Source organism: Triticum dicoccoides, chromosome 6B (assembly GCF_002162155.2).
Source record: "Triticum dicoccoides isolate Atlit2015 ecotype Zavitan chromosome 6B, WEW_v2.0, whole genome shotgun sequence".
NCBI lineage: Eukaryota > Viridiplantae > Streptophyta > Magnoliopsida > Poales > Poaceae > Triticum > Triticum dicoccoides.
Window position 1 is genome coordinate 694512040 of NC_041391.1, and position 19094 is coordinate 694531133.

The 19094-nt window shown below is 46.1% G+C and overlaps 1 protein-coding gene, 1 long non-coding RNA gene and 1 pseudogene across 2 annotated transcripts; 2 read left to right on the forward strand and 1 right to left on the reverse strand.

The window, feature by feature from the left end:
- Positions 1 to 5510: 5510 nt before the first annotated feature.
- LOC119326571 lies at positions 5511 to 11608 on the reverse strand. The gene is made up of 3 exons (XR_005158054.1): positions 11356 to 11608; positions 10473 to 10566; positions 5511 to 5767 (listed from the first exon to the last, which is right to left on the reverse strand). It is a non-coding gene; the product is annotated as an uncharacterized LOC119326571 (long non-coding RNA).
- LOC119326570 lies at positions 5731 to 10426 on the forward strand (annotated as a pseudogene).
- A 3312-nt stretch (positions 11609 to 14920) lies between the features above and the next one.
- LOC119326668 lies at positions 14921 to 15747 on the forward strand. Its single transcript, XM_037600292.1, has 2 exons — positions 14921 to 15181; positions 15285 to 15747. The coding sequence occupies exons 1-2, from the start codon at positions 14978 to 14980 to the stop codon at positions 15453 to 15455; spliced, it is 375 nt and encodes a 124-aa protein (XP_037456189.1). The 5' UTR covers positions 14921 to 14977; the 3' UTR covers positions 15456 to 15747.
- The last annotated feature ends 3347 nt before the right edge of the window (positions 15748 to 19094 follow it).

Sequence of the window (19094 nt, forward strand, 5' to 3'; positions counted from 1 at the left end):
GGGGGGGCAAGAGCCCCCGCCCCTATCATTGCCATTTAATGGTTTTATTAGTGTTGGTGTTACATGCCACAAAATAATTTTATTAGTCAATGCAAGGGGCAATTTTCTCCTATTCCAATCTGCATCAAAAGGAGGTTTTGGCAAGGCCTACAATGGTATACTTGAAAATGGAGATGAAATGATTATCAAAATGTTTAGTGATGATTCTAGAACAAGGTATCGAGGAGCTTAGCAATGAAGTAAATTTAATTGCCAAATTGTAGCATGGGAGTCTACTTAGAATTCTTGGCCATTGCATTCATGAAGAGGAGAAGCTTATCGTATGTATATTAATACTGGCCGGCGATAGCATGCTCCGTTGAAATGATTAAAATAGCAGTTACATGTCACCTGAATATGTGGTGGGAGGTGTTTTTTTGTTGGAAAATTGGACATCTATAGCTTCAATACCTTTCTGTGAGATCATAAAATTTCATCAATCCAATAAAATATTGTAACTTGAGTTGGTGATTCTATCGATTCGTACTTGGGGACTTTGGAAAGATGGAAAACCAACCGAATTTGTGGACCGTTTGTTATATTATATTATATCTAATATGGGATCAAGTTATCTTTGAGATCTCTGTGAATTATCTTCAACATTTAATATGGATCTTGGTGGGATCGATGAGAATAAGACATAAGCTCCCTCCCCTCAAAAGCATACACCAACTTATTCGTTCAAGAATGTCAATCCCAGTGTAACCCATATGTCTTTTGCTCTCTAGCATTAAAATAAGGTAAACGATTCTTGTCTATCAGTTGGTTGCAGTGCTTTGTTCGGTCACATGCCTTGCCATAGTGCATTTGCCGCATTGTAATTACGTACATGAGATATGAATAGAGAAATTCTGCCAACTCTTAGAGAGGCACACATCTATCACTAGCAATGGATTCTAGAGGGCTTGCACACCGCGGTGTTGATGTCGTTCTTGTCTCATAGTAGCAAGTCTCATAAATGCTCTGGTCTAGAGTTAGCACGTGCCTAACTGAAACATCACGACTATATAACTCTAGACAAAGACTACTGAATCCATTCAGCCTTCATAGTCTTTGGAAACAAAACTATTTCACCAAAATTAAGCCTTGATAGGTCAAGTTGGTCGGCATGAAGAAATTCAACAAATCAATAAGGTCAAACTTGATGACATCCTAGAAGTTCTGATAGAACTCTGCGGGGAAGCCATTGGGGCCCGAAGCTTTGTTGTGTTCCATTTGGGACACCGCAGCTCTCACTTCCTCTTCCTTGAAAGGTATTGTGACGATATAATTTTGTTCTCCTGTGAGTTATGGGATATTATCCATTTGGGCCTCGTCGAGGGTTAAGCTACCTATAACCTGTCTTAATAGGAATGATAGACTCCTCATACCAACAATGAATTCCTTCTTTACCACGAGCCCATTAGCAAAGAACCTCAAAGTGTTGATCTATGCATGGGGACAGTCTAGATCCCGCCACGCACAACGGTCGGGAATTGGTGGCTGCGCCGGGGCGGCACACTACCCTCATCCGGAGCCCCGAACATAGACTTGTAGTATCTGTTTATATAATATTTCAGCTCTTATTGTCCTTTGATCTGTCCCTCATCTCGTTGGAGACTAAAAATACACTTTTATCTATGTCGCTCATTGGCGACCATGTAGAAATATTGTGGGTTGTTTAATTTCTCCCTCCAAGATAAACCGGGCTTTGGATCTTTGGTAACCACTTTTCTCTTCTCGCAAGAGGTGTGCTATCGGCTCATTGAATTGAATTTTCATATCAATCTCATGTTCAGGCAGTGTGCGAGTCTCTGCCATTTGTTGAGGTCATCATTAATAGTGGCCAGGCTTTGCTTTTCTTTTTTGTATATGTCGGTGATGTGTTTTTTCCATCCAGTAAAGAATCACCTTGTGACATGGATAATAAAATTCCATATCTGTATCGGCATTCGACCACCGGTGGGCCTTTTCCAAACATTCTTAATGATGTCTGCAAAGCCTTCCTGATGTAATCATCCCAATTTGAATTTGAATGGGTGGCATGCGGTGGAGGATACTGGAGAGTTAGAATCAAGAATGACCGATGCATGGTCCACCAGTATCTCGATGTGCTCAAGGGATATGCTCTTGGCGCGCACACACACAAAAGCATATCATTTCTCTCAATATTTGGACTGGAGGATGATAATGCCATTACTTTAAAAGATTGATATTGTTTTAGACGGCACATCCAACTAGACAAAAGTGGAGCGGGATTGATAAAGTAATAAACATGACCTCAATGCTTATGGTAACAACTAACATGAATGAATGGTGTTTTTTGGACCATGAGAGGCTCATCACTGCCCTCTGCTACAAGCACAGCAGAGGGCAGTGCTGAGGAGGGCAGTGATGAGCCTCTCATGGTCCAAAAAGTTCAAGGCTACAAAGTGCTGGAGTATTTAAGATCGCCGCGATTCTTCATTTTCTGAACTGAGGCGGCATTGAAGCCACAGTGGCAACATAGCCCAATCAGCTCGCACCCATGAGGTTAATGTTGTTTTCAGATATAGTCCACATTCCACTCACATAAGTTGTCAACAAGTCAAAAAGGTGCCATTAGTTGAATTTTTCACACCCATTAGCTTAATTTTGTTTCTAGATATAATCCACTATCAAGATTTCACTGAAGTCGCGAACAAGTCAAAAAGGTGCCACTACTGATGCATGCTATTATCCATGATACCAAGGACCACGCATGCTATTAGCCATGATGTCGAAGGCCAAAGCACGCTACATACCACAGTTGCCACTAACTAGTGAATAAGTAGGCATCGAGCTTCTAATTCAGTGGCAGGTCGTAATCATCACAAAGACCTAAGAGATCTCATTGCTCTTCTACCGAAAAAGGCTTTCGCCCCTCTTTATATATAAAGCAACGATCAACATACATGATGCAAACCACCCGACACCACACACACCCAAGGCAGATACAAGGGAGCTGACGAACAGCAACGCTACTCTAAACACCCCAAAGCAAACAACAAGTAGGCAGAAGAGCATAGCTAAGGGTCTAAAGAGCTCTTCACCGTGAACGAGTCACCACGAGGAGACGAAGCCGTAACTCGACGAACCAGGGACTCCAAAGCGGTGCTTCCAAGAAAGAAACAACACCGAAGAGCCGCCACCGCCCGATCCAGGGAATCTAGGTTTTCACCCGGAGTAAGACGAAGGACGCAGGGTCACCGCGATGGAGCCTTCAAGAAGGGAACGACGCATGGATGTTGCCGCCATCGATCTGTCTCTGAGCCAGACGAGGTTTTCACCCCGGCCACCACCCTCAGCCTCCGTCCAAGGTACGACCCTACATGAGAGCGCCGGCCACACCACCACCGAGATCGTCGAAGGCCCACCCCCATGCCGCCCACGCGGCCATGACAGCAAGCCCATCAGCGCCCTTGCCACGAGCTCCGCCCACGAGCCAGCAGCTCCCGCCACCAAGGCCGTTGCCTTGCATCCAGACACTCCGGAGACCATCAAAGGCACGAGCTTTGAGCCGACCGGCAAACCCCTAGCACCATTGGAACCGCCGATGACCGACCCGCCCCGAACAACTGTCAGCGGCAAGGAGGCACTAGGCCAGGAAAAGGGGAGGGGGGAGCGGAGCTCGTCCGGACCGGCGCACCCCTGCACCGGTGACAGGTAGTCGGTCTACCCGACCCTCCAGCAGCCTCCCCTGCGTCACCCCTGGCGCCCTACCACGGCCTCCAGCCAGAACCTGCGAGGAAGAGGCAGCCACCCGTCCGCCGGCGAGGGCTGCCGGATCGACCGCACCCAACCGCCGAAGAAGGCCGCCAAGAGCGTCAACCACCACCACACCACCTGCGTCTCCATGCCCTGGCCAGGAGCAGCCGATGCCCCGCCACCCCACAGGAGCAGAACGAGGACCAGATGCAGAGCCACCGCCTTGGAAGGGCCACCGGCTACCCCTGACGCCGCCAACCACCACCACCAGCCGGATCTGGACAGGGGGTGCCAGATCCGCCGCCAGCACGCCCCCGGGCCTCCAGCCCCCACGAGCCAAGGAGGAGGGGGAGGAGGGGAGGAGGGAGCGCCGGCAGTCCACCAGAACGCCAGGAGGAGGGAGGAAAATGGAGCAGCGGCCGGCCGGCGCCCGGCGCCACCGAGCAGGGGAGGGCGCCCCGCGCCGCCCGTCACCTGCGCGTGGGAGGAAGACGCCCCGCCGCCGCCTGTGCCACGCGGCCTTTGGCCGGCGACGCCACTGGCGGCGGCGAGGGATGGGGGGCGGGGCGAGGAGACGGGGGCGGCAACGCTAGGGTTGCCTCCCGGGGACGCCCGCGGGAGCGCCTCGGGAGGGGAGGGGAGGGGAGATCCTGCCTAGTGTGTCTGTGACTTCTCCTCATTGCTCTTCTTAATCGGCTAGGTCATGTTATTGACACGGTCGTGGGCGGCAGCAGGTGGTGAAGCAATTCCTTCCAGATACACCTCCCGTATGAAGGTGGCCATGGCTGTTGGAGCTGGCCGTCTATAGATGGCCGTCGGAGGAGGGGACACGACGGCTTGAGGCGTGCCGCACGGGAGGCCTTCCAGTTGGGGGTTGACGGTGTCTTGAGGTCCAAATCGGGATCATATATATGATAGTGCTGGAAGTACTTGTGCAAGTGGTTGAGACTGTCGGCGCGTGCGATGAAATTGGTAAGGCAGACTTGTATTCCAATAAACAGGAGTATGTGCACCAGTGTACACGGACTCGAGGGACCAGTGAACGACTTTTTTTTATGGAGCGGTGCTTCATCTTACTCATTAATGGCGACGTATCTTAGCGGCGTAGCGCAGTAGAGACTCGGTGCCCAATGCGCAGAGATGAACTCGCGCAGGAGGAGGACGTTGTATGGCGTCATGATGACGTCGATGGCAGAGAGGCCTGGTAAGGTCGGTGTATTAGTTTCTTCTCTGAAGATGGATTGGTGGAAGACGGCGGCGACGACACATGACAGTGCGTCGGATCGGTTTGTACCCCGAACCCAGTATGTGGCTCGGCTGGGGCCTTCGGCTTTAGATGTTAGGCTTTGATGCGATGTTTGTTTGGTATTAGGCTCGGACTATCAGCACCCCTTCATCAAATGATTGCATGCATCACCCAGATGCAGAGGCCGGGGGTAATTCTCCTTTTCTAAAAAAAATGTGTAGTGATGACACAGACGGTGGACTTATGTTTTCGTATGGAGAACTTTCGGAGCTCTAAGATTGATTATCGTTTTGGAAAAAAAAATACAGTGATCTGGTCTTGTTTTTAGCATTACACTAATGTAGTGCATCCCCTTGCTGCACTAATGTTTGTGTGTGTGTGTGTGTGTGTGTGTGTGTGTGTGTGTGTGTGTGTGTGTGTGTGTGTGTGTGTGAAGTATAAACAGCTCCTTTCACTCTATTTCACCACATTTTTATCAATATAAAGCAAACCAGTCACATATGTGTAGAACTCGGTTTACTCAAACAAAATAAAAAAACATGAATTTACAGCTTGACGAAAATTCTCAATAAATCAGCTAGTCTTCAATTTGAGAAAACAAAAGGCTGTAAATAGTTGTCCAACTGAAGATAAGTTGGTATTTCTCCACTACACATTTCTTTTCCTTTTCTTTTTTGCTGGGGCCCACCACACATTTCATCCTTATAATCTCAATATCCTGCTCCTGCTTGGTTGTGTATCCATCCAAATCTGCTCCTCCTCCTCCTGCTGCTGCTGCTACACCCCGAAGAACAAAATTAGCAGGTACAACAGCGGCTGCTCTTCCTGCTGCTTGCTCCACTCAACACGAGGAGATCTAGAGGAGTCGGTGACTGGCAGTGCCGTCTTTAACCGGCAAGCACCGTGCCACATTGGATACAAAGACACCAACAGCAGGATATATAAAGAAGGTATGTGATTCATATCTCATCTAGTTGCTCTTTCACATTTGTGCAGGAAAAACTCTGTTCGGGTGATCCAACGTTCAATTTGTATTTTTCCATACCAATATTTTGGATGTTGTAGCGCATGCACAGTTACGAAAAACATATGTTGTGCCATTGATCACCAACCCGGCAGATCTAGTATTACCAAGGATACACAGGTGTAATATATAGTTCAAACAAAAGAGACAACTTAAAGTTAGAACTCACGTTAGGTATTTTTAAAAGAAATAGAACCTGTTTAAGTACTGTAAAAACCAAAAATATGTTTTAGACCCCATCGAAAGGAGGTTTTCAGAGAGAGGGGACTTGCACAAATACACAACTTTTATGCACAAGTCCTAGGGTTTTAATTGATACCCACAAGGACAAGTTGTAAACAAAAAACACATAATTTCTCTGATTAGTCACTTAATGTGAGATATGACGTGTAGGTTCCACATCTCGGTGACTAGAGGGACAGCCTGGCTTGAGTCAAGGCCAGGCTCTGCTGACCTCTTTTTCTCAACCAAATCTTATAAAAGGTGTTTTTTTTACTACTTAGTACTAGATTTGTGGGTATCAGTTAAAATCCCCAGACTCATGGTTTTGTGTTGCCTCGGTATTAAAGGTTGTCTATTTGTGTAATTTCATCATTTATCAAATAAAAATGGAAAAGGTAGAGACAAAAATAATGGAGTTGAAAATATATTAAACAATAGCAAAAGAGGGAGGTTAGTAATAAATTGATCAGAATTAGTCAAACCTTACATTATTTCACTGATTTCCAGTGTTTTCGATGATCCGTGTTCTTCTATTGCTTCTCTTGCCATATGTACCCCAATGGGCATCAGCGAGAGCATTCAACAATAAGACTGATGTGGATTCCTTGCTAGTGTTCAAGGCAAGCATTGCCAGCCACCATGGTGTCCTAGCTGCATGGAACACAAGTACTGACTTCTGCCGGTGGCCAGGGATTGGTTGCAGCCTTAAGCACAAGCACAGGGTCACAGTGCTTAACCTCTCTTCAGAGGGCCTTGGTGGGATGATCGCACCTTCCATTGGAAACCTCTCCTTCCTGAGAATTCTAGACCTCAGATGGAACAACTTGCAAGGTGAAATCCCTTCAGAAATTGGTCTTCTGCCTCGCCTACGACATCTTCATTTGTCAAACAACTCACTTCATGGAGATGTAAACGCTAGATTGAATAATTGCACCAGCCTTGAAGTAATAAACATTGACTCAAACCGTTTAACTGGAGAAATCCCTACTTGGCTCGGAGACTTGTCAAGTCTCAAGGTCATAGACCTGAGCACAAACAATTTCACTGGAATCATCCCGTCATCACTTAGCAATCTCACATCAGCGAAAATCATCTATTTCAACACAAACCAACTCGCGGGGGCCATCCCTGAGGGCCTTTGCAGGGTTGGTAGCCTTCTCTGGCTAGACCTGGCAGATAATCACCTCTCAGGCACCATACCTACAACTCTCTTCAACCTTTCCTCTCTAAAAGAGTTCAGCGTGGAAGCAAACGATTTAGGCAGTAAACTACCCTCAGACTTTGGGGATCACCTCCCAAATGTAGAGTACCTACTCCTCGGCGGCAACCACTTTATAGGGAACCTTCCAGCATCTCTTGTCAACTCAACTAAGATATATGTACTAGATGTCCCCTACAACAACTTCACCGGAAGATTGCCTCCAGAGGTTGGAAGGCTCTGCCCAGACTTGCTCAGTCTTGGAGCAAATCAGCTCATGGCAGCAACAGTGCAGGACTGGGAGTTCATGACATTGTTGACAAACTGCACACGCCTTCGTGTCTTGAACCTCCAATTCAACATGCTAGGTGGAGTGCTCCCTAGCTCAGTTGCCAACCTATCATCACAACTCCAAGGGCTATATGTTGGAGCCAACGAGATTTCTGGAAATATACCATTTGGCATAGGCAATCTTCTTGGGCTAAATCGATTGCAGCTATCTGGTAATCAATTTACTGGTGCCTTGCCTGACACCATAGGGAGGCTAAATCGTCTACAATTCCTGGAGTTGGAAGACAACCTACTGACAGGGTTCATGCCATCCTCCCTTGGAAACTTGACACAGCTACTACAAGTGTACATAGGTAATAACACATTCGAGGGGCCTCTTCCAGCAAGCCTTGGGAGCCTACAAGAGCTAACTGCAGCAAACTTTGCGAACAACAAGTTCACAGGTCCATTGCCTACAGGGATCCTGTCGTCCCTATCAGACACCCTGGATTTGTCAGGAAATTACTTTGTTGGTCCTCTTCCACCTGAAGTAGGCAGCCTGGCAAAGCTTGCACACCTCTACTTATCACGGAACAACTTATCAGGGCCTCTACCAAATGCACTCAGCAACTGCCAAAGCTTGACAGAACTCACGCTGGATGATAACACCTTTGATGGTAGCATTCCCTCATCTATGAGCAACATGCGAGGCCTGATGCTGCTAAATCTTACAAAGAACACACTTTCAGGTTTGATTCCTCGGGATTTAGGGCTAATGGGTGGCCTTGAAGAGTTATGCCTAGCACACAACTTGTCTGGTCATATCCCAGAAAGCTTGGAAAATGTGTCATCATTGTACCAGTTAGACCTGTCCTTCAACCATTTGGATGGCAAAGTTCCATCACGGGGTGTATTCAGTAATGCATCTGGGTTTTCGTTTGATGGGAATTTGGGGCTTTGTGGTGGTATATCAGAGTTACATTTGCCTCCATGCCAGCCTGAATCTGTTGGACATGGATTGAGCAAACGCCATTTGACTATCACCCTAGTTATCGCAATTGCTGGCACATTTATGGGTTTGAGTTTGATGCTCGTTTCCTTCACAATGAGAAAGAAATCAAAAGCTCGGTCTACAACCACAGGAGGATTCCAGTTGATGGATGACAGTTATCCCAGAGTTAGTTATGCCGAATTGGTCCAAGGAACAAGTGGCTTTGCAGTAGACAATTTGATTGGCAGAGGAAGGTACGGATCGTGTATAAGTGTTGTTTGCTGCTCAAAAATATGATGACCACAGTAGCTATAAAGGTTTTTGATCTTCAACAGTCTGGCTCTTCTAGAAGTTTCCTAGTTGAGTGTGAGGCACTTAGTAAGATCCGCCATCGTAATTTAATCAGTCTCATAACTTGCTGTTCAAGCTCTGACTTGAACCAAAATGACTTCAAAGCAATTGTGTTCGAGTTCATGCCTAATGGGAGCCTAGATAGGTGGTTGCACATGGATGTACATGCATCACACCAACTCCGAGGCTTGACATTGATGCAGAGACTAAATATTGCAGTTGATATTGCTGATGCACTAGATTATTTGCACAACAACTGTGAACCACCAATAATTCATTGTGACTTGAAGCCAAGCAACATTCTTCTCAATGAGGATTTAGTTGCTCACGTTGGGGACTTCGGCCTTGCAAAGATTCTTCCTGAACCAGTAGTTGAGCAGCTGATCAATTCAAAGAGCACAGTTGGAATAAGGGGAACCATTGGATACGTCGCTCCAGGTAGCTAAACTTTTCTCTAAAATTACATACTGCACAACATTACTTTTGTATGCAAAATCATTAATCCTTGTCTGTGCAATGTAGAATATGGCGAAGGTGGTCAAGTTTCTTCATGTGGAGATGTATACAGCTTCGGAACTGTCATCCTCGAGTTGTTTACAGGGATGCCACCTACTCATGACATGTTTAGAGACGGGTTGACCCTGCAGAAACATGCCCAGAATGCATTTCCAGGGATGCTAATGCAGATTGTTGACCCAATCCTACTGTCCACTGAAGAGGCCAATTCTAATAGTTTGCGGGATGGAAGCCACACAATGGAGCATGGCAGCAATGCCATATTCTCTATCATGACGGTTGCGCTATCATGCAGCAAGCATGCACCGACAGAGAGAATGTGCATCAGAGATGCTGCTGCTGCAATTCACAGGATAATGGATGGCTATGTTAAAGCAAGACAAAATGAGGGCGTTGTTACAGCTGCATATACCGCAAGGCATTTTGCTGAAACATCCAGGGCGGCCCCTTGAACTGGCATCACGCACTCACTCTTAATTAATGTCTTTGTAGTAGTTATATATTGCACTCCTGTGGTTTTGATATGTTAGTTTCTGGCTGGCCATGTTCTCTTAGCTTCTTGATCTGCCTTTTGCAGTCTGTCTGTCACTTTGCTTGCAACAGTTAATATGGTTTGTATATGGGGATGCCTACATTGTGAACTGGTAATATCATTTGTATCGGCTACTATTTGTGCTAAATACAAATATAAGTGAATCCCTTCCATCTAAAAGACTGCATGATATATGCACTGATAACACGACAGGACAAATCTGTACTTTGTTCCCAGGAGTTTAGGTGGTCATTATATGATGGTAGATTTGTATAAATGAAGGGTAGATACACGATAAATATGGTATCTTGATTCTGTTCTATTAGAAGAGAAAAAAAGGAAACTCTTTTAGATGGAGAAAGGATATCCGGTACTCACCATACTCCAGGTGGTCATTACAGCAGAATGTCACAGGCAATACTTGTCTTCAGTGTCTTCTATCTGCTGTCCTTAAAAAATGCAACTACTTCCCCTGCTTTTTGGGAAGGGAAAAGATAGGCAGTGTTAAGTAGGCAGCGAGGAAATAACAACGCGATTGAGAAAAAGGAAGTGAACATTACTGAATATAATAATAATGACTGCTACTGAGACATCAAGTATATGCTATGTACGCATCCTATAAAATGTAGTTCGCCTTTTGCCCTCTAAAGTTTTGACCCACTTTTCTTCCTCCTCCGGCTCTAAAATAGTATGATGATAAAAATCAAACACAAAGACCAGAAACCAACAAAGCGCACTTACTGAAACATAAACCAACAAAGCCATGATGTTTATTCTGGCTCTGCTATACTCCTGGGAAGACTTCAACTCCTACTAGTCTCCCATTCAAGATACTAACAGAATGAAAATCAATATATAGGGTCTCTCCTATTTGACCATTTTTCATGGCAAGATCCAACTTCATTCATTCTTAGTATCATTCCCTTCTCCCGCAACAAAATACTACTCCCTCCATTCAGATTTACTCGTCGTGGTTTTAGTTCAAATTTGAACTAAAACCACGACGAGTAAATCTGAACGGAGGGAGTAGTATTTCTGTGTGTTCCAACAGGAAGATTTGGTAGGCGCTCACATTCAACTAGAGGCTGCTCGATTCAGGAAGCCAATTTTTACGTATATCATGGATTAATCTCAGAAATCATGCATTTGCACAATCAAAGTATTCTAGCCTCTACAGAGTTACTGCCTCTAGATTTGGAGCAATCAACAGGCGGATTTAGCAGATAAAAGAGGCATGGACAAGAATCCCGCGCATACTTACGGACCAGATTAAGCCCGCAGATGAGCAGACAACGGCAGGCTAAATACCCCCCGGCCGGCGGGTGCGGCCATTGCTGGAGGGGAAGGGGGAGGCGAGGGGTGTGCGCTTGTGGTGGACTGGGGATAAGGCCGCAGGAGCGAGCGCATGCCGTGGTGGGCTGTAGCCTGTAGACTGGTACGATCCACGAAGGCCAGCCGCATAGAAGCATGGGCGTGAAGGGTGGTTCCGGTCGAGTTCACCGGCGGCGGCTTAGGAGCGGCGGCGGACTACCATTGATATGTTCAGACGGAGTGGAAATAAAATACTCGCACAGCTATTGGACTGGTTGGGCTCGTACAAATCCGTCCTTGGGCTCAGGGACGTGCACATTTGCCACGAGGCCGGACGCGGCCTTTCGGGCCGGGCTTGGGTTCTGTTTTGCGGCCCGAAAGAATATCCGGGATGGGTTGGGCCGGGCTTCTGTTTTGCAACTTTTCGGGCGGGCTTACATGTGCACGCACTGGAAAAAAGCACATGCGGGCCACGCTTTCAGGCTTTGCGATTGTCTTTAGGTTGGGCTTGGGCTTGAGAAAATAAACTTTTTCGACTTTGGGCCAGGCTCAGGCTTGTAGTTTGGAGTTGGGCTTTTTCAAGCCGGGCCCAACATATGAGGTTTGTGGGAAAGGCGGCTTCGAAAGTACAGTTAAGGTCAGTACAAGTCTTTTCTCAAGGTGTTGTTTTGGTGATGGTGGCGCGGTCTTTCGATTGAGTATTCTCCAATCCCGACTCCATCTGGGTATAGCGTATCCCCTTCCCAGATGGTGTAGTCGAGTGACCGTAGGAGCCCATTTATGTTGCACTTTGATGCACTGGGTGGTGTGTTCTAGGTGTTGTGGCGGTTGTCGTCTTGAGCGATGCTATCGATTTGTAGGGGAAGAAGGCAAGACGAAGATCTAGGGACGCAAAAGGCGGTTCGAGGACGGCGGATCCTGCAGGCCTACCTCGGCGATGTCCACGCCATGTGGCATGTTCTGGATTCAGGAGCATGAGACGTCCCACATCGAATTTGGCTTTGCCGATGCCGAGCCTCTTCTTTGGCTCACAAAGCCCCCATGAATGGTGGTGCTTCATCGTGTCCAACCACGGTGGCCGGCGATGTTGATAGTTGCAAAAAACCAAGGGCTTCGCTTTAAGTTTTCTTCTGGGAGGTTTTTATGCAAATTATTCTACTTCTGTGTGCCAAGTTCTTTTTGGTTTTATTTGAGTGTTGATGGTTTTATTTGAGTGCATCAACATGCATGATTGAATCAATTGCGTGAGTGAATTTTTGGAGCCCAAATGTATTGGAGGACCTTATTTTAAATACTTCAAAAAAACACATTTGAAGGTTCAGAAAATTCCTATAAGAATTCTACGTGATCATATGGATGTATATTACACATGTGTAAAGTTTGGTGATGAAATAAGTAAACATGTGAGCTATGCAAAAAAATTGATAAAATGATGATTTCCAAACAGTGAATAATACATCCACTATTCACTTTCCAAAATCACGATTTGGTCATTTTTGTGTAACTCACATGGTTACTTATTTCAGCATCAAATTTTGCACATGTGTAATAGACATCCATATAAACATGTTGATTTATTTTCAGATTTTTTTAACTTTAAAATAACATTTTGGCACTATTAAAAATATAGGACTCCAATGTACCCGTCCTCCGAAGTGACTTTTTATGCACAACTATTACTAGCTATTATAGATGCCACAGGAAAGCACAAAAGTTCATGACACGGAACGTCTTACCACCGCTAAAAGCATTTTCTAAAGTAAGTTGAAAGTGTATACAGGGGAAACATCCATCCCTCATTTGCTTGTCATCGTGCACCAATGCCTCCTCCCATGAAGACGCCGTCATGGGTCTTGTCTCTGTGCTAGGACACCGGTTGAAAACCTTTATGACTCGGCAGTGACGACGCTTTGTGCCATCACCCTCCCGGGATGTTGTCGTAGAGCTCGGGCGTCGTCGGTCGGACCTCGACGAGATGCTAAGCTAGTTTTAGGCTTGATGTTGTATCTTTTGATATGCTCTGTAGGAGGGTCTCCTCGGTCCTCGTCACGTTCTATCATTCGACCATATACTTTGGTGTGTTGCTTTATATATAAAATGGGATGATAAACTGTTTTGATAGAAGCATTTCCATAGCATTTATGTGTATTGGGCATTATAAATTTCAATGCATGCATGCGTGGCCATGCGTATGCGCTTTTTTTTTTTACTTGGCATGGGTACGTGCCCTTAATTTGTACCCTAGCAGCACCAGCAGGCAGCACCAAAACAGCTTTCCCAGAAAGCAGCTTGACGTCCCGGACTTATCACCGCCGCCTCTCCGTCCCTGTCCGGATGTATGTGTTCGATCAAGCTCACCAAAGTTGTCACCTCCGGCCCAAAGCTTCAGGCTACTTTTGGAAGATATTGCAGGAAACCGAAGGTGGTGGAGAATCAGTATTCAGCAACCCCATCTCATCGATTGGTGGATTGGAAACATCAGCAAGCAGGTGGCCAACAGTCGAAAGTTCAGATAAAATTAACCACACATCGTGTCATAGGCATCTCCCACTAACTTCAGGTGTCGTATTTGCTGAACATCAAGCAGAAGAGTTTGGCGATTTTGATGGCAACTTTGCTTTTTTCTGCTGCCATTTTAGCGGGCGTTGGTAATTTCATCATAAGTAAATAAACGATCGACGAGCTACACCTTGGAGGGCTGCAGAACAGCAAAAGTAATACTAGTTTATTACCTCGCCAAAAAAGTAACAGTTTTATTACCCTAAAGTTTCGGTTCCGGTGGCAACTATCCTGGCTCTGGTAAAATCCCTCCGTTTCAAAATAAGTGTCTTAACTTTTAATACAAGTATTATTACAGATTTGACACACTTATTTTGAGATGAAGAAAGTGTGTGTGTGTGTGCGTGCGTGTGTGTATAACATCATTATTAAGCATATACATGCAAATTTGAGACACTTATTTTGAGATGAAGGGAGTATATAACACCATTATTGGGTATATACATGCACATGTTCTAGCTGGGAATGACCCCCCGATTTATCGCCTATATATGACATTAGGTGCTTGGCTGGCTTGTCGACGACCACACAAACACTTCCTTCTTCAATTGTGGACGGGTCCTTGGCCCGGTCCATAAATGTCAGGCCAATGTGGTGTGCACACCCAATCCAGGACAGTGTGACTGATGCTGTATACTCCATAGAATAGAATACAATATATGATTAGTTGTAGTTCACCGGCGCTTTGCTGGCTCGTCGACGGCCAGGCAAACACTTCCACATTCGGCTGGTCTGGAGTCTGGAGAGGGCGCGACGTCACCATCGTCGGCGATATGTAGCAGATATCTACGGCGAGGGACGGAAAACAAACCCTTCATCACTCAGATGGCAACGTATATCCACACGTGTAGGCCACACAATCATACTATCGATATAATTAAATCGTTCATAAATTTGAGTAGGTGACATATATATCCTTCACCTAAGCTCTACGACTATATATAAAACCCGCTTGAGTCGTCGTACACGCCGTGCAATTCTTAATCAGGAGAAGAAAAGGAGAGCATCCAGCCATGGCAGAGGAGAGGAGCCCCCTGCACCTGCCTCGCCACAAGGAGGAGGACAAGGAGGGGGAGGAGAAGCAGCATGGCCACGACCACGGCCACAACCACAGCCACGGCCACGACCAGCGGGAGCACGCCGGCGGGAGGGGGGTGGACATGGACCTGCCGGCGACGTACGTCAACATGGGCTCCATCGCCACCGCGGGCGTTCTCGTACGCACCGTATCGCACACACGATTTAGCTTACTGATTCTGACGCTTTGTTTGCGTCGACACTTACTGGACTGCTTAGCTATCTTCCTGTACGCGTGTGCAGGACTGGAGGTACCAGAAGGCGACAGGGGAGAAGAGGCCGGACAAGGTGACCGGATTGATCAGCGCGGAGCAGGCCAAGGAGGCCGAGCGCAGGGAGGCCGAGGAGCGCCAGGCGGAGGAGGAGGAGGGCGGGGCCGCCTGGGCCAAGAACAAGCACGTGTATCAGTTCTGATCGATCGCCGCCGGGCGCCGCGGCCAGCCGTGCATCTCGCGGCAGATGGTGTTCTGAACGGAAAAAGTTCGCGAGAGATGATGGTGTGCATGTATCCACCGCTCACCGTCACTTGGAGATTCGTGCTACGTTTTCTTGTTTTGTCAAAAGCTTGTCTTGTTTCAGAGTGTTGCATGATGTTTCTCTTTTTAAAAATTATCGTGATGTTTCGATGTGTATATCAGTAAAATAAGAGAGTACTCAGTTCAAATAAAAATAAAAATAAGAGAGTACTCGTCAGATTTGTACGTAATTTTAGAGGGTATGTGCTCTTGGAAGGGATGGCATCTCATCAAGACAGAGTGGAGCCGAAAATACCTAATAGAGCCTGGGTCTAGGCATACTCCGGATTAATTTTCTTTAACTAGCAGAAAAAGTCAAACAATTCTATATTTTTTTTGTAATGAACATGCTCTGGGGTTACACACGTGCAAAGTTTCGCGGAGGAATAACTCCGTGGTCTTCTGTACAAAAAAAAATCCGATCTTTCTCGTAAAAAAAAATACCCGATCTATATGAAAGTTACTACTCAAGGATTTTGAAGTTGCGTTTTTTTCTTTTCTGCCCAGAAGAACATGGTAGTCATTTATTTGCGAAACTCCATAGGTGAGTAGAACACTCGACCATGTTCGCTACATGAAGTTTTAGAATTTTTTTATCCTTTTCACTATTTTTTTTAAAAATAAAATGCTTTAGCAGGTGCTAGACTCATGTTTCAAATATCCACACCCGAGTAAAGCACTATTTTTATATCAAAATTTAGGAAAGAACAAAGCATATTTTTCGTCCCTAAAGCTTATGGACTGAGATGCAGATGTGGTCCATCGATTTATTTCGAGAGCACGCAAATTGCGTGCCTTAGCTTTATATAGAAGGCAGAAAGTAAATTACAAAAAAACTCAAACAAGCTCTCACCACAGTCCGGTGAGTAGCAAACACCACTCCAACACAAACGCACACAATACAGCTCCAACACAAAAGAGCATGTCCTAAATTGATTCACAAAGCTGCGTCTCGACCAACGCCGGTCACCTCCAAAGAGCAACAACTCCAAACGATTATCTCTGTCGACGCATCAGCCACCCTTGATTGCCTAAAAGAGTTGGCAGGTGGATGAAGGGACTCGGACAACCCCAAGAAAGTCGTCATCTTGGATTCACCCGCTACGGCGTACATAGCGCCCCTGACAAACAACTTAGAATAGCAACGAGCACCAAAGAAACACAACATAGAATCTCCAAGCCCATGTCTCAAAGCAATGCTCCCAACAGAGGAACGACATCAAAGACGCCGCCATTGCCGATCCAAATCCGAACCTGGGCTTTCGCCCGAAGACAACCAACCAAGTGAAAAAGATCGAGGTGCCGACATACCACAGTGATGCCTCCAAGGAGAGGAACGACACCCAGGCCCGTCGATGAGGGGGAGCGAGGTGAGTGACCGCACAGGGCCCCAAAATCGTGGGGGCCCTGTCGAGAGGAAAACAACTTTGTTCGATGCCTCCCTTCCGCTGAAAGATCACTAAAAAAACCAGGAAACCAAATACATGTACTTTTTTTAGCCAAGTACATTTTTTTAGGATAAAGCTAAGCTTTACTGATCATAATCCACATGAAGTGCGATACAGTTCGGATTATGAGGGTTAGCCAACCACATATGGCGCCCCACACTGAGAGAGAGTGTATGCTTAGCTAAACTATGAGCTTCACCGTTTGAAGAACGGTTTAAAAAAATGAAACAAGTAAAATCCAAAGAGCGAAGTTCAATTTCTGTTATCACCGAACCATAAGATCCCTGGTTCCCGAGCTTGATATCATCAACAATCTGCTTGCAATCAGATGCGACAATTAGGTTCCCCAGGAGAAGATCATCAGCCAAAGCGAGGCCTTATCTACATGCTATTGCCTCCAAAGTAGGCAGGTCGATGATCCCTGGCAAAACCAGAGCCAGACTTCCCAGGTAATTTCCCGCCTGGTCCCGGCATACCGCCGCCGCAGACCCTCATCGATCGCAAAAGACCGCTCCATCGACATGGATCTTTGCAAATCCCGTCGGTGGTGCTTTTGGCCTTGCATGTGCTGCCATATTTACCCGAGGGGCTCCCTGCAAATTGCTTTGAGGTTTTTCATGGGTCAGCTCTAGTTCTTTGATGAACCTGCTCACAAAAAGAGAAATGGCATGCGGGCTTTGTGTGATTCCCTCGTGTATATACTTTCGCCGCGCCATCCAGATGGACAAAAGAGTGACCGCCACTCAGACAAAGCTGCTGTGATTCAAAGACGCCATGAGAGTGAAGATCCATTGTTTCACGTTTGGTTCCTTCGTGGCGATCATCCGGTCCACCGTTTCACCATCTTCTAATGCCCATACACATCTTGCCACTGAACACTCGAGGAGGAAATGTCTCCAAGAGTCTCGCGAGCCACAGAAACAACAAGAGCTAGTGGTAGACATATTATGGTGAGCTCGTACATCTTCTATAGGGAGGGATTGTCTTGCTAATCGCCATAGCAACATTCTGTTCTTGCTGGTACCTGCACATTCCACAGTTGCTTCCATGACTTCTCTTCATTACGCACAGTCGAGGGTCCTCCCGCTCCTTCAAGCCAAGCTCCCCTGCGATTCCGTGCCGCCACCATCATTTTGTACGCCGAGCGGACTGTAAAGTTGCCGCTTCTTTCAAAGTGCCAAGCCCAATAATCATCAAAGTTGCGGGTGCATATAGGAATCGCTAGGATAGCTTCAATGTCCATAGGCATGAAAGTTTGTTCAACTTTTTGCTTGTCCCATGAGGCGGTACTTAAGTTGAAGTAGTCTGAAGCAAGCCTTGGTGGATTAGCAACCTTGCTTCCATAAGATCGGAGCATTTCATCCCTCGGTATCCAATTATCCATCCATACATCAGTAGTATTCCCATCACCAATGTGTTTTATCAGACCCAGCTTCAAAATATCCACTCCTTCTTTGATAGCTCTCCATATTTGACTTGGGAGGGAGCCTAACTCCACTTGTAGTATCGTTGAATCTGGGAAATACACACTCTTTAGAATCCGGGCGCTCAACGAGTTTGGTTGTTGCAAGATTCTCCCGCCCTGTTTTTCTAGCATTGCAAGGTTAAAAAGTTCAAAGTCCTTGAAGCCTAATCCACCCATAGCCTTCGGTTGAGTCATCGCCTCCCAAGATACCCAACTTGGTTTCCGGTGACCATCTTTGCTGCCCCACCAAAACTTCCTTATTAGCATATTGAGATGTTCAAAAAGTCCCCTCGGAAGTTTAAAGCAAGAAATGGAGAAAACAGGTATAGCTTGCACCACTGATTTTACCAATACTTCCTTACCTGTTGTAGAGAGTGTCTTTTTAATCCACCCTTGTATTTTACTCCATAATTTATCTTTCAAAAACTTGAAAGCTCCGTTCTTTGAAGATCCCACATCAGAAGGCATACCCAAATATTTCTCATTTAGAGATTCATTAGGGACTTGGAGAGTTTGCTTGATCTCATCTCGAACACTTTCCGGAACACCCTTGCTGAAAAATATTGATGATTTACCGTAGTTTATACGTTGTCCCATGGCTTGACAATAGATGTCCAAGACCTAG